A 24891-nucleotide genomic window follows, 5' to 3' on the forward strand; every position below is an offset into this window, starting at 1 on the left:
CGATTCGTGGATCAAGGCATCTTCCGTAAAACAGTTATCAGAAAAATAATTTCCAAAACATATTTATATCAAAATATATCGTCACCACGATCCAGTGAATTCTTTGTGTTCGGCGAGAATGGACGATAATTTCTATGTTTACCTTCCGTCATCTGCATCGGAGAAATATTTTCCGAACAACACGCTGACCCATTTCAATGTAAAACTTGCAAAACGGATCGATCTGTCTCCAGAATTGTGGGAAGTCGGATTAGCAGAACTGCATTATTCAACTCTATACGACAATGTTTTGGAAACAGATTACGGAACGGTGACCTTTCCTGTTCGGACGTATGCAAATGCTGAGGACCTGATCTCTACCATCGAAGAATCCCTCCCCAACGACCTGGAAATACGGAGAAACGTTCTTAAGCAATTCTGGCATTCTCTGTTGGAAGCGCAATGGGACGCGTCGGGATCTTCTGTTTCTACGGATAATACACTCTATATTAACGAGCAGCCATTTTATTTTCCTGCAGCAACATATACAATAGAGGAGTTCATTCAGTTCCTGAAAACAAACCCTGCTAACGCCGTTGTTCCTACTCATCTCAGATTTTTCTTTAAAGAGGCTGTGAACAAACATCTGTCCGTGATAGGGGTTCCCGATCCTGAATCGGAAGGTGTTCCAACAAATACTGTTACACCCATAGACGAAACTGATGACTACGCTAAATTTCGATATGACGTATTGAAATCTATTTATTCTACGGACGCAGTGTCCAATAACGTCGTGGATAAAAACCCTTACATATTCATTTATTCCGATCTCGTGAAACAGCAATTGGTCGGAGGAGAAATGCTACGTCTTTTACGTCTTGCCCGAAAACAGTATTCGGAAACAGAATCATCTTGCACAGTACCCGTAGCCCATCATACATTTAATCCGATTCATTACGTTTCTCTGGATAAAGGTTCTTTCGAAACAATAGAAATTGCGATGTATGATAGACAAGGATATTTTCTGCCTTTGAGAAACGGCTCCGTACCTACAATAGCTGTTTTACATTTTCGTAGGAAAGCAAAGTCCTTTTAAAAAACAGTAAGGAATCATTTTGCTCAGTCTATGTCGAAAAGCTGATGAATCACCATGAATTCGCAGACCGAATATTACAGTAATCAGATCCGTGGGGGAATTGGACCCATCTATCGTTCAACTAGAATTCAAAAAGGGAGAGGATTGGGGTCTCTCTTTGCAGGACTCTTTAGAATGGTGAAACCTCTACTCTGGAGTGGTGCAAAAGCGATCGGAAAAGAAGCTTTGAAAACAGGCGCTAACATTATCACCGACATTGCAACAAGTCAGCAAACTCCGAGAACTATCGTTCGTCAACGTGTACGTGAAGCGGGTCAAAATCTTCAGAGTAAAGCACAACGCAAAATCGACTCTCTGGTAGGTTCCGGTATAAGAACAAAACCTGCAACAAAAATTGCTCAGTCGATGTTAAAACGTTCAGCCACCCGTATTAGAACATCTACGATCCGTAAAAAAAGCGCATCCAAAAAGCGGAGAAAAACATCCACAAAATCTAGGACGACACGCAAAAGGAAAATTAAACAGAAGGCGGCAGGAAAAGATATTTTTGGATAATAATGGAGAATAACACTTGCATGATCTCGCAGTTCGATCTTTTCAGTAAAAAACCTATTCAGCAAAATGTCGAAAAAACTTACACGGTCGCCTACAAGCCTATCGCTTCCATCGATAATCAGAACATACTTCAGTTTGCCGTTCCGCCGGCAGGAACAGATTTTCTAGATCTTTCATCTGCCTATCTTCGTCTGCTAACGCAGATGGTCAATCAAGATGGGTCTCCCATGAGTGCTTCCGAACCTTCCAACGCCCTCACAAAAAACTGCGGGGTCGTAAATTATCCTCTCCATTCACTTTTTTCACAAGTTACAGTGGCTCTCAACGGTATCGCTGTAACAGTTGCCGATAACAATTACGCATATAAATCAATCTTCGAAGCAGAAATCAATTACGGCAGCGATGCTGCGAACACGCATCTCACAAATGCCTTGTGGTACTTGGACACACCTGGACATCAACATGAAATCACCGCCGACAACAAAGGTTTTACCGCCAGAAAAGACTTTTTCCAGCACGTTCCGACAACCGGAAATCCTACGGAAGTGTCTGCCGTAGTCGAACTTATGGGAAAACTGCACATTGATTTTTTCCACCAGCCTAAATACCTGGTCAACGGCGTTGAAGTACGTATCGATCTAGCCAGGTCACGTGATGCTTTTTACATCTGGGGAGATCAGACTTCACCAACCACCAGAATAAAAATTTTAAAGGCTGTTCTCGAAATAAATCACATCATTCCTACTCCTACCACCAGTTTAGCCATAGACAGAGCACTCTCTTACGCTCCTGCCCATTATCCGTTCACCAGAAGCGTCATCAAAGCTTATTCTTACGTTGCCGGAACGCAGCAGATTTCGATCGATAATGCTTTTCAAGGTCCTTTTCCGAATGTTGTTCTTTTTGCTATGGTGTCCACCGCCAGCTTTCTCGGAGACAGTAAGAAAAATCCGTTCGACTTTAGAAGTTTCAATCTATCTTCTTTCCATCTTGTGAAAAATGGAGAACTCGTACCTTACGAACCCTTGCGGGTCACCACAGGAGGGAACGGTGGATTGATAACACGTGCCTATCAAACTCTATTTTCCGGTACAGGCATTCACCACGCCAATTACGGACACCAGATCACAAGGAAAATGTTCGAGAACGGATCCTTTTTCCTGATTTTCGACATAACGCCTGACTCTTCAGGAAACGACACGCACACCAGTCTCCAGGAACAAGGTATCATCGGAGCCGAGATGCAATTTTCCCCCCAGCTGTCGGAAAATATAACATGCCTTCTGTATGCTGAATTCGAATGTGCAGTAGATATAACAAAAGACAGAAGTGTTATCCTCCATCAGTGAGACCGACTTGTCTATAAATATGTGTGCTCGTGTTTCTGGCTCGCAGTGTTATCGAGACAGTTCTGATGTAGACATTATACTACCTGTGATGGAAAAACCTACCAAAGTGATAACCCGTACTATTAAGCATAGTAGTGTTTCTTCGAAAGTGACAACTTCAAAACCTGTGAACATACAATCGTTTCCCGAACTACTTGACAGCAGCCCTGGGAGCATAGAAAAGACCAAAGACAGTAATATTATTATAAACATATGAAAACATATGTAACGTGAGATGGGAAAACTCATCGAACTGATAACCTGTGATGATATTTATAATAGTGATTCTTTGGAAGTACTGTCTGCCAAACCTGTTGACACGCAACCGTCCCCCCAAATATTAGAAGAATATCATCTTGAGAGTATAGAGATAACAGAACGCTGTACTCTCATTTTACGTTTTCGAAAACATAGGCAGCATGAACACGTCGCAGATCAAGGAGATTCTATCTCGAAACTGTTCCACCAAGAACATTTTCTACGGTGTTTACTCGAGAGATCTTTTACCTCGGACGTTTCCTACCCCTGCCTTGATAATCGCAAACACTGACACTTCCAACTTCCAGGGTACACACTGGGTGGCCTTCTATTTTGGCAAAACAATATGGCTGAATATTTCGATTCATACGGATTTCATCCTTTCTATCCAGAATTCGTAACTTTCCTGAACCGTCATTCCTCGGTCTGGACTTACAACAACATTCCCTTACAGGGGGTGTTGGCCACGACGTGCGGACATTACTGTTGCGTGTATGCTTATTACAAAGCACGCCATGTTACGACCAAGGATTTCATTCAAGCATTTCCGCCCGGTGTCAGTAAAGATGGATATATCCTACACCGTTTTCGTCAGATCTTCAAATGTTTATCCCATTGCAAGTGCCCGAGAGGGGATCAATCGTGTTGCTCTATCCACGCGATCCGGTGTCGTGTTATGCAAAAAGCTATATAAATGTGTGCTGCTGCATCTTTCTCTCAGTGCCGTCGAGACAGCTCCAGTGAAAACATCATGGAGGCTGTTAGGGATTCTACAATGGAAAAACACGACAAACTAGTGAAACGCATGACCCGTCAGGATGATGCTTCCAAACGTAAAACTCGCAAACGTGTGCAACCCCTCAAAATCGAAACTGTCCCTATCAAGAACGAACCGATGGACGAGGGAATAGATGTGACTACAGACTGTGATTTCATAAAACGGCGTAGGGAGATCGGCTTTTCTCCAGATACAATCGAATGTCCTGGACTACACAACGTAGAGGCATGTTTAGATCTCTATCTTGCTAACACATATTTTCTGAACAAGGAAAAAAACAAGTTCGTAGCAATAGGATTCGAAAAGCGATCCCCTTTCAATTTGGTGTGGGAGTTTTCGCAACAGGGGAGATCACCCGTACGCATCGATTCTAAGCAGATTAGAGAACTGTGGGCTTTGAAATCTGACTTACTGAATTACGTCGAAACAGGTCGTCGATTCAATTACTTGGTTACGGGAAATATCACCGTCAGTGGTGTAAATTTTTTCGGGAAACGTTGTATCTCGATGTATCAGCATCATTCAGCCGATGCTTTTATTTTCACAACCTCTGAACTACACTTATTTTTGTGTAACCTTTTTTGGCCTCTGCAGAAATTAAAGAACGAACGTTATCATAAATTGCAACCCGAAATGGAGGCTTTTGTATATTGTATCAAGAACAATATGGTTTCAGAAAAAAAAGAAGTGCCCAATTTAGTGAACTATTTTTATATTCTTTGGTACAACGAACTGATGATTGAAATATATCTTGAGAACAATCATGGACAGACATTGACATTGTAAATAAGTTCTGTTACTTTCATGTATCTGATGTAAATGAACCATTGTTCTTTCTGTGTATTGTTATTTTATGTATTGTAATATAACCCTTCAGGTATTGTAAACCTTTCATATTCAATTGTAAATACAACATTTGTGTTATTCTATGTATTGTAAACCTATATCCATATTATCGATTGTAAATAAAACATTTGTATATTTTAAAAAACGCTTTTATTTCTTGTACTTATTACAATAGAAACTGTACATCTTCCAGACATTTTCAACTGCACAGTTTTTTTTTTACATTTTTACATTTGCTATGTTCTTTGCATCTTCCTGAAGTGTTTTTTACACTATTCAATTTTGGACATTCAAGTTCTTCGATGTTACGTACGGATATTTTACCCATACCTTTTTCTCCAAGTAATTTTTCAAACCATTTCACTTTCTCCGTACCTTTGACGTACACTGTTTGATTCACAAGCACGACATATAACAAATCTCCTAATTTCTCATACGGTAGCCATCCATATCCCCAGTTGAGGCCGTGTTTGTTGGTACGGAGCCAGTAATTCACTCGGCGATACTTTTCACTCAAAAAGCGTAAACCGTATGGAGATTTCACTAAACAGTCAAATGCATTGTCAAAAGGAAATTTTAAAATTCCGACTTCTTTCCACACAAATTCTCCTCCTGCTCCTCGAAAACCTTGAACGTCCAAAAAACAGACATCCATTTTGGGCATCAGGTGAAAACTGTCAACGTATCTTCAATGCTACCCCGGCATACGGTGCACTTGTCCAATTGGGAAGCACAGGATCCGCAGGAAACAAAATGTCGACACGGGAGAGTTACAACACTGCTAGGATTCTGAAAACATATTTTGCACAAAGAATCCACACTAGGCTTATCGGACGTTTTCTCAGGAGTCTCTATACTGTCGCAATACTTGCAGCTCTTGGAGTTACGATGTAACGCCGCAACACTGTATAAAAGGACACTGGGGTACCAACATGTAATGTCCTAGAATCGGGCAATCTTTGGATGTCCAATCGCAAAGTCCGTACGAACAATGAAAACATAATACTCTGTCGCTAAAGCCTGAATAGTAAAATCCTGCAGTCACTAATTCTTCCGGAGTCTGACGTAATCCTATAGGCCACTTTCTGTATGTTCTGTATCTAGAATTCACTGATACGTAATTGATAACATACGGCTCGGCGTGAGTCCAGCAGACGTGGTGAGTAAACACTCTCATACGTCATAAAAGGTAAAGTAATCGGACACTGTAGGTGACGGCGTCCCAGGTATCGGCGATAAAGGAACAACCTGAAGATCGTCGGGGAACAGCCGTCTGCGGACGCCGAAACCTTCTGCAGGAACCACAGGGAAACAGGGATGTCCTTCTAATTTACGTAACAAAGGACGATCACAGCCAGAACACCACATGGAATTTCTGTCTGCCAGCAATGAAAGCCACTCTTTCACTCTCTGCTTCAAAGCTTCACCGATCTTGTCCTCTTCCTTTCTGCGACGTAGTTCGCACATACACCTGTGACCTGGAAATCCTGTTCTCTCGTCCGCTCATCTTTTCCTCTCTTCTATCTCCTTCAACGTCTCGCAGTGATGATGGACTCCTTTTCCTAATCCGTTGAACAGGTAACATCCACACCAGGGAGCTTCAGGTATCGCTACATACATAAACGGGAAATAACTCAGCACCCGATGCAGGGCTGTTGGATCGTTGTCCAGGTCGCCGCAAGATCGAACAAGTTCCCATAACTCCTCGTAGCTAACCTCGTAGAAATTCACACCATTATCAGACAGTCTTGTACCGCACACATCCATCCTCACATGATACTATTATCCTGTATCCCTTCTATTTATACCTTCTTTTTTCTACGTCACGCTTTCCGTTAAACATACTTCAAACAGTCGCCCTGGAAGGTTAAACCTAAAACATGCAAGGACATGTTTTTCAGACCGCACCCAATTCCAGGAATTTCAAACTCTTCAACGGCCGCCCGAGAAAAACACCACCTTCCCCGGAATAACTCATCAACGCCATCTCTCTTCAAACAACAGAAACACGTACCCAATTTCCCAGAATTTCAGAATCATCAACGCCATCTGTCTTCAGACAACAAAGACACGTACCCAAATTCTCAGAATTTCAGGAATGCAAAAGCTATTACCATTCCAAACCCATTACCCAAACCACATCCATTAATTCTCACAACATTTCCTCGAAACAACACTCGACAAACCCCATTTTCCAAGAAAAAGCACTTAACATTCACCGCACCACTTAAAAGCCTCATCAACGCCATCTGTTTTCAGACACCGGAAATTCCGAGAATCTCGCCAACCCAAATTCCCAGAATTTCAGAATCATCAACGCCATCTGTTTTCAGACGCCGCGGGAAAAACCCGAATACTTTTCCAACCAATCAAAACGCTCCTCGCAAAATTAAGCCACGCCCATTTTATGACGTCATCGCGAACAACAATAACCCTTGCTTGCCCACACAACTACATCATCAATTGATCTTTGATCGATCTTTTCCAATCAATTGATTTATCGACTTCAACGCCGGTGCATTACTACTGCCCCCTCCTTTGGTAAATGAAAGTCAACCAAAAATTATATATTTCACACATATAATTTCCTTTCAGCCACAATAATATGTGTTAATTATTGCATGAACATGAAAAAATTTAATTGAAGCAATGTTTTTTGAGGGGACAACACTATTATGGGGCGAAATGTGCCTTGTTCGTGCCCCTGGGAAAAATACCTTGGTTACCCCTCCCTGAAAAAATCCTGCGAACGTCCATGTTGAATCCCATTTTAAACTGTAGGTCCAGAATAGCCTACCTGTGCGCCAAGTGGACTCAAAACAAACTTTGACTGAATACTATTTGAAATAATTGATGATTCAAGTTCCATTGTCTAGCAGTGGTTGTAATGCACAATTCCTAATTACGTAGAAATACAGGGCGTCCATAAAGGTTGTTAATAATGTCACACTTTAATAAGTTTTTTGGTGTTCAGTCCGCTACTACATGTGCACATGTGATTGTGCGTCCAACGTCTAAGCTTTATTAAAGCTCTGTCCATACTCGCCGTAGCATGCCCCTTCAATAAACAAGAGTTGTGGACACTATGTCCTTGACATAACCCCTCAAAAGTCCAGAGGTGTTATATCAGGTGACCTAGGAGACCAAGCATTTGGACCGGACCTTCTCTATCAATCCAACATGCTGGAAAAATTGTGTTCAGGACATGTCTCACAATCCTGGGCCAATGTGATGGTGCACTGTTTTGCTGGAATATCTGAGAGGAAAACTTTTTGAGTTGGCTCATGATATGAACCGCAGTATCCCTTTGTATGTTAATTACAATTCTTGTAATTGGGGTGTGAAATTGTAAACAACCTTATGGATATCCTGCATATCTTGGTGAATTCAGTTGGCAACAATACGTGGAATCTTGTAATCTGAAAATAGTTCCTTTTATTGACTGAGAATTCGAGTGTATGTAACCAATAAAATGTTTTCTGATTAGTACCCATGAAGTATTGCGCTGTTAAACAGTAAACAAAGCTCCGATACTTACACAAGATAAAATAAGGTAAAGTTCCCCATGCATTTTGCACCATGCCATCACAGAGGGGAATGTGGGGATATGCTTCGATATTGTCCGTTTTGGAGGTAATGTGATCAGCACCACGCTCCGGCCACCCCCCAGGTTGTCCCCAGGTACAAATTTTAATTGAGACTGGGTGAACCGCAGAGCCACTTTATGCGGGGACAAGGCTTGAAGAATTCCGACCTTAGATCACCCACCCCGGGAATCGAACACAGGTCTCTCGCATGGCAGTTAGACGCTCTACAGACTAGACCACGACGGCTCCCAACACTTACATACAAATAAATTATTTTATCCGAGTTAGTGACACTGCTGAGATTTGTTCAAGTAGTCCAAAAAAATATAGCAATTTTGAAAAAAAAAAAAAAAACGAAGTTCATCATATTGTATTTCTTCACTTATTCGTGAAAGTGGTTCTTTCGTTAGAAGGAAACAGGTTCTTTGAAATCAATTATCTTGAAATGAACAATAACTTTAGCGTTGCTATTTTGTTTATACTTGGATTGCACACCATTTAGAATAATATTATTTTCTTCATAAAGTACCTTTAATATTTCTGATACTTACTGTGCTCTATAAGCAGAACATTTTCAAAAGAATTTGTAAAGCATAAAAATATATTAAATTAGTACGAGCCAAATGTTGAGACGATCTTGTACGTGTAAGCTGTTTAAGATGTGCTATATTCTGTAACCAGTGTATCCGTTAGTGTTAAAAGTGTAGAGTAACCAGGTTTAGTTATACTCAGATACAGTGGCTTGCCCAGGATTTTGGAAAGAGGCGTTTGTATATATATATATATATATATATATATATATATATATATATATATATATATTTAGTAGTCAGCCCTCATTTTGCTATCTTTCCTGACTTTGGCGTCCCTTTTCTTTAGGAATACTGCGCCAAAGGGGATTATGAGCCCCCTCCACTGCTCAGCCAGGTTTGATTTAGTTAGATTATTTCTTGATAGGTTAGAGAAGCAAAGTAGGATACCTAAAAGGAAACATTATACTATTTTAAATTCAATAAGATGATCGGAAATAGAAAAAAAATAAACGAAATGCAGAATACTAAAATCTCTCATTTAATGTTACAATATAGCAGGTTTACTCATTACAACACAAATATACACCATATTTTACATCATTATTCAAAAGAACATGTTAAAATACAGGGTGGCCCGTAAGTCCCTACCCATTCACATATTTTTTGTGCCCAGCGTATCTGTGTGCTGTTCTTCATTCTCGCTGCAAAATATTATGCGATGCTATGTTCTGTGAGACATTTTTCGCGACATAATGTCCTTTATGTATCCCCAAAGAGAGTTATCACACGTTGTCAAGTCCGGACTTCTTGCGGGCCATTTCATAGGCGCCGGGGATATTTCAGAACCACGACCTATCCATTTGTTAGGAAAAGTGTCATTGAGATATTCACGCACACACACAGAGGGCATAATGAGCCGGAGGAGCTCCATCTTGTTGAAACCAAAACGTACATGCATAATTGAATAACATAACATAACATAATAACATATGTATAGGAACCCTGCTATGTTGCGGAAAATGTCTCACAGAACATGGCATCGCATAATATTATGCGCAACAGCACACAGAAAAGTCTATACACTAGATACATAAGATATATGAATGGGTAGGGACATACGGGCCACCCTGTAGTTGTTGCTAAACAGCCACAAACTATTCTAAGTTCCTTACAATTTGAATCAGATGCTCACGGTAGACATAAATGACACTTAAAGTATTAGAATAATAGAACAGATAATTGTAAGATGCTCAACGCCACTGCAGGAATGATATCAGAAATTATGAACACTCGTTTATTCTCACAACCTTGGTTCTACAACAAATGTAATCATTTCATTGTGATATTCAAACAATTTATATTGGTTCGATAAATATAAACAGTTACATAAGCCACTAGGTAAATTCCATCCAAAAGTTTCGTATATTCAAAAAGCGTAACATTTCACACAATTGGTTTATATTTGAGCATATATTAGTACTCAGTAATAGTACACAATTAACAAGTGTTATTTTCCACATGAATAAATTTGCAGGCTATGTGTAATAAGCAGAGAATGTGCATGTTTCCTTGACTATTTCAGAGTCCAAATTTGAATGCATTCCTATAACTTACCGAATGCATTTTGAGGATTTCAAAGTTATTCAACGACTTTCATTGTGCATGTTATTTTTCCACTGTATACTTCAGCTGTTTACTGATTGTAATGAGACTATTAAATATACATAAATGCAGCTGTTGAACTGATAAAGCAAGGTAAAATTCATTCATATTATTCTCCCAAAATATGTTGTTCAGTATGGCAATAAAAATACAAAATAATATTCCGATTTGAATAGAACGAAACTATATATACTATAGTACAGAGAATTATATTAGAAATACACAAAACAGCAAAAATATATAATCATGTGGACATTTTGAGTGAAAAATGGTTGGCAACACGTCCACTGAGAATGCTAATGTCTTATCTCTAATTGTAATACTGTTACAGTTTAGGACAAGAAGTGGTTTAATGTTTGTGTGTGTGTGTAAATTTTAAATATATGTACTTTAATTTGTGCATCAATTTAATAAATGTAATAATTAATAATTCAACTTTGGCTTTGATGTATTAAATATTTACTGGTATATATTTATAAATAGTTACTTCTATCAAACATACATACACAAAATGGTATATATATTAATATCTATTTTTGACTATATTTACCTGTAATTACAATTTCTCTGGCAAACTCAGTCAATGTACATAATTCTCAAATATTCGGAAGTTTTGCATTCACAATAAAAGTTTTCAACTTGTAATAATCAGAATTCTTTTATCTTATACAATGCACGTAACATTGTATCTTGTGATTTCTTTGTTACTTAGGATATGTATGGTATTATTTTTGTCCAAATGAACTATATTACACTTTTGGGCTTCACCATAAGCTAAACAATATTCCTACTTGACACAAAAAATGAAATCAAATTAGTTTATGTGGAACAACTTAAAATTGATTTTTTTACTCAAAGCACTGGAAATCCTGCACCATTGAATTATTGTGCAACAGTTAGTATAACCAATCGTCCGATTTTTTCCGAGACTTCCTGGTATTAAAAGTAGTACTATGTCCCGGAAAAAAGTGGATTGAGAAGTGGGGCGCTCTTGTTGTGATTTGCTCAAAAACCCGTTTTAAAACATCCAATAAATAACAATAACTAAAAAGATGAGACCAGTTGTGATGCATAATGAGCTCAATGCATCGTAGAAATACAGTCATAATTAATCTTTGTAAAAATACATTGTAGTGGTATGATTGGAAATTTAACAAGGTTCAGTTTTCTATAAATACCCATTTTAATTTCATACTTGAGAAAGTAATTTGAAAAATGTCGTTATACAATTTTCACGTATTTCTTTTTCCTCTTCCGGTAAGGAAGGGTCTCTGGTTGGCATCTTATTGTGTACTGCAGCTTTGTATGTCTCATGTTATGAATTTAGTCTTTAGTTTTAGCACATTTATTGCCGAAAACATTAATTTGTACTATCTCCATGATTCTGGAGTTTATGATTTACATAATGCAATTGATCACGTTATTTGTTTCGGGGCCTGTATATGGTAAAGAGAGAAGATTTATTAGAAAATGAAAGATCTGGACAATGCCGTGTATGTTGATATCCAGTGAGCCAGATACTCCATTTTCTGAAGTGTACCCAGAACGAATTAGCTAATTGCTTTCCATGATATTTTGAAGAGATTTTAAGGATTGTTTTGCCCATTGCTTAAAATGTTTGTGCCGTCTTTTGTAACGTGTTTGTCCCATCATCTATTTCATCAGTTCATCACTCATCTTCATTGCAGCGATTGAGGAAAGAGGCAGAAGAGCGAAGTAACGTAACCAAAATAGAAAACATAGAAGTTTATTATTTAGGCAAGAAAGTAAACATTCTTCACGCCAAGAACTTTTCGAATGCTGCGTTCTGATCATCGTGGCTTTTTCAACTTCTGAAAACACTTGCTGGAGCACAAGTTTATTGAAGTCGTACCCTAGCGAGTAGTCCATTAGAATTCGTCACTTGACTAGTGTGTTGAAGACTTGCTGGAACTCTTTCTGCGCCGCAAAGATCTCTGCGGCTCGATCCTTTGTCATTTGATGATCCCCATCGACTGAAAGTCGCTTTCGTGAAAAGTGGCATCAGTCGAACTTGGGATGACATAATTTTCCTCCTGTTAAAAAAAGAAAACAAGGTAAAGATTAATTGTATTCGAATTCAAATTTCTTAAGCTGTCAGCCAATTCTAGATTCTAATTAAAAGTTTGGCGCTACTGTCGCTGGCAATAAGGCTGCTGTTGCTGTATGTACAATATACACTTGATGGGGTGGGGCGTGCTATTCGTATGCGCAGTTTGTATTTTTTTCCGTCCGTGTGCGCATTGCGTCCACGAGTAGAAACCGACATAGATCAACTTTGGCTGTGTCCGAAAGGTGCAAGACCGTACTTGAAGCGAACATTCTTTGACATTGGTCTCTCAGTTCAGTCTCGAAGCCTTGGGCTTGAAGATAAAATCTTCGGAATTGCCATGGCCTCCCCCGTCAAGCTATGAAATATTTAAATGTGAATCATAAAAAGCTACGATTTTTCAAGTTTTAAAAATTTCGGTGTTGTCGTTGTATTAATGAATGGGTTTGTTGTGGAGAGAGGCAGGCTTCAGAAGTCTGCAATATTGGATAATATTAGTTTTATTACTATTGAGACACGCCGATTTAGTAGGGATGATCCATCCCTTTTAATCGCTGTCCGGACTTTTTCCGAAGTAGTCTAATACTCATGTACAATGTAATTCTTAAATGTATTATTTTCAAAACCTAGAATTATCATGGTGGTTCAGTGAGTAGTGGTATTTGTGGTAGGGACAGTGCCGGAAAGTATGAACCCCCCTCAAGCAGATTTGCTTATACTTAAAACAGGCTCAACATGGCCATATGAGCTTTTTGCTCTAGTGTAGTACCCTGCCTAATTCAAGATTTTTGTAAAAATGCCCTCGGGAATTTCTCAGAAAGTATGACCCCCTCAGATTGATGAGGCTACACTTATAAAAGGCACTTCTGAGAGATTGTTGTCCATAAATTTGTTAAAAATATGACCCTCTTGTGGCCACACTTAAAACTAGGCCACCCACACCCACACACACACATACACACACATATTTACTTCTGGTTTAAGTTCAATTGGATACCAGCTTCAATTTGTTTATCTAATATTAAAACAATGTAATTCTTCTAGAATTGCTCTGTGACCCGCTCATTTCTTACATCATAAACATATGATTTTTCACCTATGAGAATGACACTGCATATGGTGTCATCAGGTAATGCCTCATGGAATTCACAGATAATTTTAATGTTTGTCCTGTCATTTACCACAACTTGTTTCCTTTTTGAAGTGTTGATTACAAACATGGGTCTCTGTGTTTTGAATTCATCTGGTGTGTAATACATGTCAGTATTGCCTGTGGTGACCCTCTTGAAAGCCGAAAATGCCTCATATAATTTAAGGAAATCATCCTTGGACATGTCTAAATTATAATTTTCTCTAGGGAATACCTCATTTCTGCCATTTTTAAGATATATGTTCTTGATGTTGCAGCTATCAAATTTACTTGAATTTTTTTCCTGATTATTGTGTCTCCCAGTCTGAAACAGTACCACCACAAAATCAGGCATGTCATATTGTATGCTGGAGAATGAGTTTGTAGCATCAAACTCATAATATGTGCCAGTTGCGGGCTTCTGTACACATTGATATGTATAAAATTGTAGAGGAATTTGTGGATTTTTTATTATATCAGCTTTGTATTTAAGAGCATAACTGGCCTCATATTCAACAACTGGGATTCTTAGCTCCATAGTCTGAATAATGCATTTGCCTGCATCTGGTAGGGTATTGGGCAGAGCTTCTCCTGTAGGGTTTAATGTGCTGTACCTCATCAAAGCATTATTATCATTGGCAGCTCTTCTAAATGTGATTCTTAACCCGCCCTTCCACATAATATCTTTGTAATCCGAGAAGAATCCTGGCAACAGGCGCATGGGGAACAGCACTGTATGATTTTTAGATAATATCTTATCACCAGCCTCAAATCCACCGATTTTGTAGTAAGAAGCTTCGGTCTTGGATAATTTTAGAGTGGCCAAAGCTGTGGAGGTAATACCGGGATAATCTATTCTGTTTATAACAACGCCATGCTTTCTGATCTCAATTTCAGAGAACAGATGCGGCACAAAATTGTCTACCAATCTTATATTTGAATTTGCCGGATAATCTGTTCCATCGAGCTTTACAACATCAAATTTGATGTATAGATCTGCTCTGTGGGGGTGTATAAATCCATCCCCTACATCAAGATCAACCTCAATTTCTGTGTTGGGTTGATTTAAATTTGCAAATGTCCTCCTGTTTGGGGGGAATGATTGTAGCTCATAACTCTCAATATTTTCCATTGTATGTATTTTTATTTAAATGTTAATCTCTATGATAGCAGTTGTTGTGGCTCCAGCAAAATCAACTAATTCTTCTTTTTCATTAGTGACTATCAATTCAATATAATCTATTCTATTATGGCACACAGGAAAATATAATGTTGGGGATGGATTGTAGATGATTGGCTCCATAAATTCGGAATTAGGTTTGAATGTTGCAATGATGCCGGTTTGTTTGTGAGTGCCTATGCCATTTGATTTGGTGATCATACCCTCGGCCACATTACAGTGAATATTCAGAGTCTCTATGGCTAAGAATTTAGGTATATTCATAGCAGTGTGTTTGATGGCCGCTTCAAGTTTTGTGTTGTTCTCAAAGCCTAACAGCTCTCCTATAGTACCCAGATCCACTGTTTCTGTAGCAGACACAATCTCTACTCTGTGAGTGACAGAATTTTGACTTAACACCACACCTCTGGGTAATTGAGCATTTAGAGTGGACAGATTATATTGCCCTGGAGTGATGACAATTTTTTGATCCCCTACTGCAATTGTATTGTTGTGGTGTGTAATATTAGGGATTAGGTACATGCCGTAAAATGCTCTGAGAGCTATTGTTTTGGGATACACTATGTCATCATGTAATTTGAGTTTCAATATTGAATTTTGGCTGGTGAGATGGAATACCCCCATGATGTTTCAGATACCACAAGGCCTTTTGAAAATTTTCAATTGATGGTTTATTTATTTGAGACATATATCTAAGAACAGATAAACACAAATGTCCGCAATTAACATCTTTGAAGTTTTGAACACGGGCATTATTGTAATAAAGATTAGCTGATTTTAGATATTTTACCAAATTTTCAGGTGGAACACCTCCAAATGAATCAAACACAAATGCCTCATTGTTTAAATATTTAAGATAACAGATCCAGTGAGTGCCCTGATTTTTGTACTCATCCAAATTAACAATGCCACACTCTTTGTTGAGTGGTTGTTCTGGTAAAGAATCAGACATGTACACACCCCTAAAATTTTTGATGCCCAGTGGCTTGATCAAAGCTTCAATATCTTGGTTTGTAAGCGGCTCTTGTTTTTTTTAAACTTATTCATGGCTCTCTTAACACCTTTGCCTTTTTTCTCTATTGCCAGGTTATGGCGCCTCTGCTCATCTAATTCTGCCCTATTTTTCTTGGCATCTATTACTGTTTTTGCAATGGCAGCTGATCCCCCAGCCAAGCTCCCAACAGCCCCAAGTGCTGCTAAGATGGCAGGGATGGTAAATATGAATCCACCCACATGTGATTTTTTTTTGATTGCTGTAATTTTTTTAATTGGGGGGTACTAAGCAACAATTTCATACCATGGCCCTTTGCAAGACAAGAGCTTTTTTTCTTGCGCTGCTTTTTGGTTAAAAGACTATCAATAGTTTTAAGAGATTTGAGACCTGCATAAGGTATTTGATACATAACACCCTTGGCCTTCATTGTAGGTTTATTATATACATATTCACAAACCCCACCCCAGTTTTTGTTTGGTGCTCATAGCTATGGTGGTTCCCAATGCTGCTATTTTTTCACTCAAAGAAGCATCTTTGCTTACAAATCTACCAAATGCAGCCTCTTCTAATTTCTTGTCTGCAACATGTCTCTTGTCAAGATCAGAATGTGTGTTGTATGCTATGTCATGGTCTCTACAAGCAGCATCTAGGAGATTAACACCAGGATCACCTCTGTTTAATCTATGCTCCAATTTTGTGCCTGGACCACAATACTGATAGCCTGGAATATGTAGTTCAAATGGCAGCTTGTTTATAATGTCATTAACTAGGCCCCGACCCTCAGAAATATTCCAAAATTTAGGTGGTAGAGTATTAATAATTTTTATGAGATATCCAATCCCCTTAGGGTCATTCACTATAAAATTAGACAATTTGGTGCTTATCATGTCCATAATTCCAACTTTTTCATTGTAAAAATTGTTGTTGCCAGCATTTTCCTCCCCAGCTATCACCAATAACCTATCCACAAGTTTCCTGACATCATCAACCCACACAAATTCTTTAGGCAGGGTGTTGTATTGTTTGATTCCACTACCAGTCTTGATCTGTGACCATATGGGCTTGATTAAATTATTGTATTTTGCCCCACTGCTAGACTTGACTCTTTTTTGTGTGGGATCATTGTTCTGGTATAGAGCATCTGATTTTATTAATATTTCTTTGTAATCCTCATAATCTTGCTCTGTATAGCTGCCAGGCCTTTTCCTAGTCATCAGTTCCCACAACCCAGGTGTTCCGGTGTACTTAACAAAAGCACCTTTTTCTCCAAGTCGAGATTCTGAATATACAATTATATCATCTCCCATAAATGTTACTCTGAAATTGCCAATTCTATGTATGATGCTGCCATCAAGCTCTGTGTCGGCATATAAGCCAAACACCTCATCTTTGTTGTCTTTAGGTGTGGTTAAATATTTTTGAGCAAGAAGACCCAATTCAATAGGATCCTGAGTAGCTTCAATTCTTCGAGGAGCAACAGGACTAGGTGTATGAATACTGGAAAGTGGGGTGAATGGATAATCTAATATGTTCCTAGCAGCTACAGGTACAAGCTCTGTGATCAAATCTTGATTTTGCTCTGTAACAGTTTTGATATTCTTACCTAAATTATTAATAGCATCAATTACAGGCTGTTCTGTTTGTTTGTGTTTTTCATAAATTCCTCGGTTCTGTGATTTCCATCCCTTAAATCTTTTTACAAGATAATCTCTTAACTTAAGATCATCAATAATTGGCCTTTTCATGGTTATTTATATACGTCTCAACGTCTAGAAAATCGTTGATTTTATTTCTGTATTTGCCACTATTAGGTGTTCTTGTCATATCAATAGTGACAAACCCATAACTGTCCTGGTTCCAGCACCTACTGCAAAATTTAGAAAAGTCATTGTAGCTCAAGTCCCCACCTACATATTCATCATGTATGTGTTTGAGGTTGGTATGATCTTGATGAAACACACATATAAAATTGCTGTTGTCTCGGATCAGCTGCTTCGGTATTTTAGAAAAAGTCTGTGCCAGGTAGAAGCAATCAATGTTTTTGTGCCGGCCCTGTGTAAAGAAATTTCTAACCTTGTTTTGATTATCCAGTATAATGTCATCAAACACAACAACAGAATTATCGAGACATTCGTGAAGTGGCTTAACATCTGGTTCAAAAGTAGCAATATCCAATCCATCATATAGCTTCATCAGCTGCTGATATTTTAATTGTTCCAAGCTCTTAGAGAAAACATACAAGTGCCTGTTTTTCCAGTCTAACCAGTTGGGTGCCAATAAAAAATTATCAACCATTAGTGTAGTTTTACCACAAGCAGATGGCCCAACAATAAGACATCTAATATTTTCAGGCAGCAACTTGCCATTTCTCTTATTCTGTTGTTCAGGTTCTGGCAGCCTTTTTATAACATCCCAGGTGCTCATATTATCACTTTGTTTGCATCGATCCAGCTGTTTTCCGGATGACCCAGCCATTTGACAAGTAACTTGTTGCCTTTTCTGCGGATGATTTTTTCTATGAGATATGTGTCAGGCTGTTTAGTCTTGCTGAGCTCTTGTTCATAGAACCTGCCTTTGAGAATTTCTCCTCGGTGATCTTTTATTATATATGTGTTAAGGGTCCCGGGTTTAACTTGAACCACTGTAAATAATTCGGTGCTCCAGTTTCTTGTAAAGCCTCTTTTGAATAAGTGCTTATATTTGCTGATTCTTACTTGATCACCCACCCTGTATTTGGCCCTTCTTATTGTTGGCTGGTATCTAGGATAATAAACAGTGCTGATCAATTTTTGCTCATCAGATGAAGTTACTTCAGAGGGTTTCATGTTGATTGTGGAATGGACAGAGTTGTTATATTTATGTAGAAGTTCTGGAAGAATATTAACCCATTTATAACTACCCTGCAGTGTAAATTGTTTATACATAAGATTTTTTAAGGTTCTGTTGAATCTCTCTACAATTGAGGCTTTGAGATCACTGTAACTCGAGTAATGTTTTATTGCTTGGCTTTTAATAAATTGTTGAAACACTGAATTATAAAATTCTTTGCCATTATCTGTTTGCAAATAGCGCGGGGATCTTCCACTCTGATTGATGATTGTCCTGATGGCTTCTGTAACACATTTTCCAGTCTTGGATTTGAGTGGCACAGCCCAGGCAAATTTTGAAAATGTATCTATTACAGTGAGTAGATACTTGTAGCCCTTGTTGATTTTGTCTAAGTTTTTCAACTTTCCACTTGACAACTCAATCAAGTCGCTCTGCCATAAATCATCTATGCCCTTTGTGACTACTGGCAGTCTCTTAAAATTATGTCGGGCTTGTCTGTGTAATTCATCAACAATAATTTGTCTAGACATAATATGTAAACAAGAATATTGCAACTATAGGGTGTTCAGCAGCTGATACTACAGGATTTTCTAAATATAATTTGTCCCCTATTTGTATTTTAAATTCCAGAGTGCCATCATCTTCAGCATAGGCTGTTTCTAATGTATTGGGGTCTGTAAAATCCTCTAACTCTACACTGGTGACCTTTGCTTTGTTCTCAGCATTTGTTATTGATAAGGTAGGGTAGTGGTGTGCCTGTGGCTGATGCCAATATTTGATCTTGATTGGTCTCAATGTGCCCCCAACAAAAAATTGATAATAAAATTGTGCAGGGGACAGCATATATATTTTGCCACCTGGTGTAAATGGTGAATCATATTCTTTGTTGGGGATGCTGTACAATTCAAGAATTACTGTATGTTTTGGATTCTCGATTATGCCTGTTATTTCTTTTTCTGCTGTAAGCAATCTGCTTGTTACAGATTCAAGGTGCTCATTGATGGTCCTAACAACATCATCATAGCCTGGCTTGATTTTTATGTCCACAACAAGTTTCTTGTATTGTTGCACAATTTCTTGTAGCTGGGTGGCAAAAACAGACAGAGCATTTGCTTGATTGGATTCCATGGTCCCTAGCTGTTGCTTGATATTAGCTACAATTTGCTGTAAATTTTCAACAACTGCCAATTTTGAATTTTGAGCAGTAAGATCATGGACCTGTCTTCTGATATCCTCAAACAGGGCATGCAGTTCATTAATATGTTGATTGGTTGGTAGAGTGGCCACTGTCTGAGTGAGTTGTTTGATCTCTGCTTGGATATTCTTGATATCTTCTGATTTCAATATCCTATTCACTGCTCTCTTAATATTTTTAAGTTCCTGTGATGTGGGAAGATTTGATACTGTATTTTGCAAAGATTCAAGTGCCAATTTCACATTGTTTAATTCAGATGCATCAGCCACATTTTGCATAGCATTTTGGAGCAGGGCTATATCTGCCTGAGAGGGTGTGGATTGTTGTAAAATTTCAAGCTTTGTTTGAATATCATCGATCAAGTCATGAAAATGTGATAGTTCAGATTCAGTGTTGAGGTTTTCAAGTTTTGTGATCTGTTGCTGGACACTAACAAGGGTATCTACAATCCCAGGCAGGCGGGATTCTTGTACATTTGCCAAATCACTTTGCACTGCTGCTATTGTACCCTCAAGATGGGTTATGGTACTTTGAATTTTTCCAAAATCTTCATATGTTTCAAGTTGCAGCTTATTGTTTGCTACACTCCGAGTTATTGCACTCAAAGCATCAGAAGATGGCAAGTTGTTCATAAAATTTTCAAGTGTCTCAATTTTTTCTTTAACCTCGGCTATGGCATTATTCAGAGGATCCAGATTAGGTATTTGGAGTGATTGAATCTGTTCCTTTAGAGTGGAAATCACTAGATCAAAATCTTCTTGTGATTTTATGCTTTTGACAATTGTTTGGAGCTGTGTCTGGATATTATTTATTTGCTCTTCCAATTGCTGTTTCAATTGCTCAGAGTTGGTGGCCTGGGTCTTAAATTTGGCTTGAAGAGCTGCTACAGCCTCTTCCAAACTTTGAAAATTATCTAATGTGGCCAGATCAGTATATTTCTGAAGCAGCACTTTGAGTTCGGAATCAATTTTAAGAAGAGGGTCCATGCATTGTGATTGTAAATTTGTAATTTCTAATTGAAGACTGGCATTGAGTGTGGTTTGTAAAGCTTGTAAATCACTTCTTAATTTCTTGACTCTGACATCAAGCATCAGAATCTCATCACTGTGATCTTCATGTCTTGTATGGCCAAATATATCATTAGGCATTTTTGTTTTAATGGTTATTTATTATAGAGTATCTGATTCTTAATTCTATAAAAAAGGGTATAAGCTTGTCATAAGATCCAGGGACCTCAATATATAAGCAGTCACCAGCAGAAACAGTATATACAGTGCCAGAAACCATGTTTGAGTGCTTAATTCTATAAATATTTCTCCCTATTGAAATCTTGACATCACCCTCAGGGGTTGTAATAAATTGCAATTGCCCACCTACAGGTAATTGGTAATGATTTAAATTATTGTTAAATATGTACAATATTTTGCCTGTTTCATCATCAACATCTGTAAGTATGCTGTTCAGATGAATAATTAACAAACCACTCAGTTTAGACAGCATATCAGAAGAGGGTTGTGGTGTCGTCAGCTCCATAATAGCCTGTTTTTTGAACCCAAATAAGTTCATAGGCATGTTTATTTATTTCAAATCATGCTCTGTGATTGGGCATTGTTTGCCACTTTTCAAATCACAATGCCCCCAAGGTAAAGTATGTATGCCACATGATAAAATACATCTCTTATCATCATGTGGGTCCAGGGCCACTTTTCTTACAATATTTGAAGTCAACAAGTGATCCTCACTCTGAATTCTATTTTCTGATGTTCTGATTGAATTCTGGGATTTGATGCAATTTTTATAATCTTCAAATTGGAGATCTTTTTCAACAGTTACTTTGCCAACGCCCTTAGCCTTTTTGGCAACAGCGCCACTACATGTTTCAAAAGTGTACACCTTGGCACTTAACCCAGCAAATTTCACAATAACATCACCAAGTGTCTCATCTTTTAACTTGCCAGGCACCTTTTTGTTGTGGGGTTGAATTATTGTATGTTCACTGGTATCAAAGTATTGAAACAATTCAGGCTGTGACATATCTTGATAAACATCTTCTGTTTGAATATCAAGAATAAAACTATCCGTATCCATGTACATCAATTTTACACGATCACCATAAAAAGGTTTCAACACGTCATAATACAATATTAACATATGTAATTTGGCCAATTCCAATATTACAGCCCCTACATAAATAGGTTTATCAAACTTAATCTTTGTTTTTTTCATGTTGAAAAGAGCCATATTTTCATCATAAATTCTTCTATAATTGAAGTTGGGCTTTGCAACCAATTTTTTGCTCAGGCTGGGGTCAGTAATTATTTTAACATCGGTATGTTTTCTGACATTTTCAATTGTTTTGCCATAGACAGAATTCACCATCAATTTAAACAAGCCCTTATCAAATTGGCTCTTTGCAGATGTTCGAAGCTCTGTATTTGTATCAATGTATGGTTTCAACCATTCTGAGTGCCTGAACCTTAAAACTTTGCCAACTTTGCTCACTTGAACACCATGATGCATCAGGAACTGGAGGTTTTTGTAATATGTGACATATCCCTGTTTCGGCTCCAGAGTCATCATGAGCTTCTTCTGTTTAGAGCCAGGTGAGCACTGAACCTCGGGAATTGGGGGCAGATCAGAAAATTTATTGTGCAAATAATCTGGAATTGTCAGATCAACCTCTAAGATGAGGCCATAGTCACTGTCATCAAAGTCCTGAAGATCTTCAATATTGTAATTTTCAACCCACTCAAGCCCTGCATATGGCAGTTTTTTCATCATGGCGTCACCATAGAGGCTGTTTGCTTCCACATACAGTATATAATTTGATGGCCGTACTGGATCATAATCGGGAATATGCTTGTTATTTGCTCTGGCATATCTCTGGGAACATTGCACCATCCCTCCTCTTATACATTGCTCCATAAACAGATACATATCTTGATCGTGGATCAGATCCAATTGCTTTTTGGTATTCAAAAACATTGCGGCCCATGCTAGACCCGGGGCACTGTAAAAATATACTGGGTCCAGTCTATAATTTTGCATAGAAGATTTTCTGAATGCTTGAAGTATATCAGCTAAGAGGGTGACTTCAAGTTTTAAATATGCCATGTGATAATCACCAAATGTCTGGCAATTTAAATTATTCCACATCAACTGAGCATGGTGATAATCTTCATCAGTGATTCCAGATCCTCTGATTTTGCTGTAAAACTCTTCTTGTGGTGGCAGGGAACACTCATCAAATTTAGAAAAATCTGTAACATAGTCATATGGATATACACCCTTCCGCCTAATTAATTTCAGGTCCTGATTTGGAAACAAAGCACGTGTGATTTTGAATTGATCATCAGATAATTGAGAGGCCAGTGTAGCCAGGCTAGCAGATAAAAATCTGTAAGAATCAAGAAATCTTATGTGAATAGGAACACCATCAACTTTAATTATTTTGCTAATAGATATATATTTCTCATCATTTTCAGCTAAAATATTTAAATTCTGCTTCTCAAACCCCTCGTACCTGATCAGATGATGGAAATCATAATTGGATGCTCCATGGCAAAATATGGGGACAAATCTTGGTCTCTTGATCTTAATATTACAGCTATTACACAGGGCCTGTTTATATCGACCATCTGTATGAGAATGGTGATGAACCTTGATATTTGCATCTGAAAATTCAGAATCACATACCGGGCATTTTTCTGCATTGTTGAAATCTTCAATCTGTTCCTCTGTTAAAGGCAACATAGGCTTTGATTTTAATAAAATATTAGATGCTATGTCACGGCAGTCATTTTCTATTCTATGTGCAAATATTTTGATGGCATCTGGTCCCATGTATGAATATTCTTTAGTAACAACACCATCCTGTACAACCACATAACAAAAGCTGGAAGGTTCATGTAGCTGGTATGATGTACTTGAAGATTCTTCAGGATCTGGATTGCAGAATGCAATAAATTTGACGTTCGATTCGAAATCACAGACAATATATGCTGGGTGTTCCAACAAGGCTTCAGACTTTTTGAATTTGCAATTTTCACTTGGATTAGGCATCACCATATGAACAGGTTTATGGTTGCCACAGTATTTCAGATGCTCAATTAACTTGTTTTTAGCAATTTCTGCACTCTCTTCCCGAACCCCCTTAACCATTTTCCTGCCATCAAATTCAGTTAAACATCTTCTGCACAACTTGAATATTGTATTGGATTTGCCTTGTTGTTTTCTGACTAAAGCTTCAAGATTATGTATCAGAGTATAATGGTATGTATCATTCCCTTCAATTAAGAGCAGATCAATCGGAATAGCAGATTCATCATCAAGTGTACTGATTCTGAGAGGTGCTATCGGGCAATTGCCAGTGGAACAAATAAATACATTAATAGATAATTGTTTGCCATTGATATGCCTGGCCTTTTTTTCAAATTTATCAATATTCTGGACAGACATTGGATATTCTAAACCCTCCATTGCATCGTCAAAATCGTGCTCATGTTGCTTGTAATAAGTTATTCTCTCAGGATTTCTTGAAACTGGATACAAAGCAGCTAATATACACCACAAAAAGCATTTCGCGTCATTATTTTTTATATTGACCACGGCTCTTTTGTTTTTGATATTGGCAGGTAATGGCACATAAGTGGAACCTTGTAATGGGCTGAATTCAGAAATATTAATATATAACTTGTGTGATGAACCGCATAGGCTCCATCCGGACTCTTTTGCCGCAAATTCAGAGTGTTTAATATTCAGTTGATCTATCAACCTGCTTATTATTGTGTCTGAATTTGCATTTGAATAAACCG

At 38.1% G+C, this 24891-nt stretch overlaps 1 protein-coding gene across 2 annotated transcripts in view; it reads right to left on the reverse strand.

Annotated features, from left to right (window-relative positions):
• Nucleotides 1-9741: 9741 nt before the first annotated feature.
• Nucleotides 9742-24891, reverse strand: part of LOC145993893 (doublecortin domain-containing protein 2-like) — a 238796-nt gene continuing 223646 nt past the window's right edge. For both annotated transcript variants that reach the window (XM_083129785.1, XM_083129784.1), the window contains one exon: nucleotides 9742-12736. In XM_083129785.1, coding sequence (XP_082985911.1) covers nucleotides 12656-12736 — 81 coding nt within the window. In that variant the 3' untranslated portion in view covers nucleotides 9742-12655. The remainder of the gene's footprint in view (nucleotides 12737-24891) is intronic.

The sequence above is a fragment of the Lepisma saccharinum genome, chromosome 10 (genome assembly GCF_977018435.1).
Source record: "Lepisma saccharinum chromosome 10, izLepSacc3.1, whole genome shotgun sequence".
NCBI lineage: Eukaryota > Metazoa > Arthropoda > Insecta > Zygentoma > Lepismatidae > Lepisma > Lepisma saccharinum.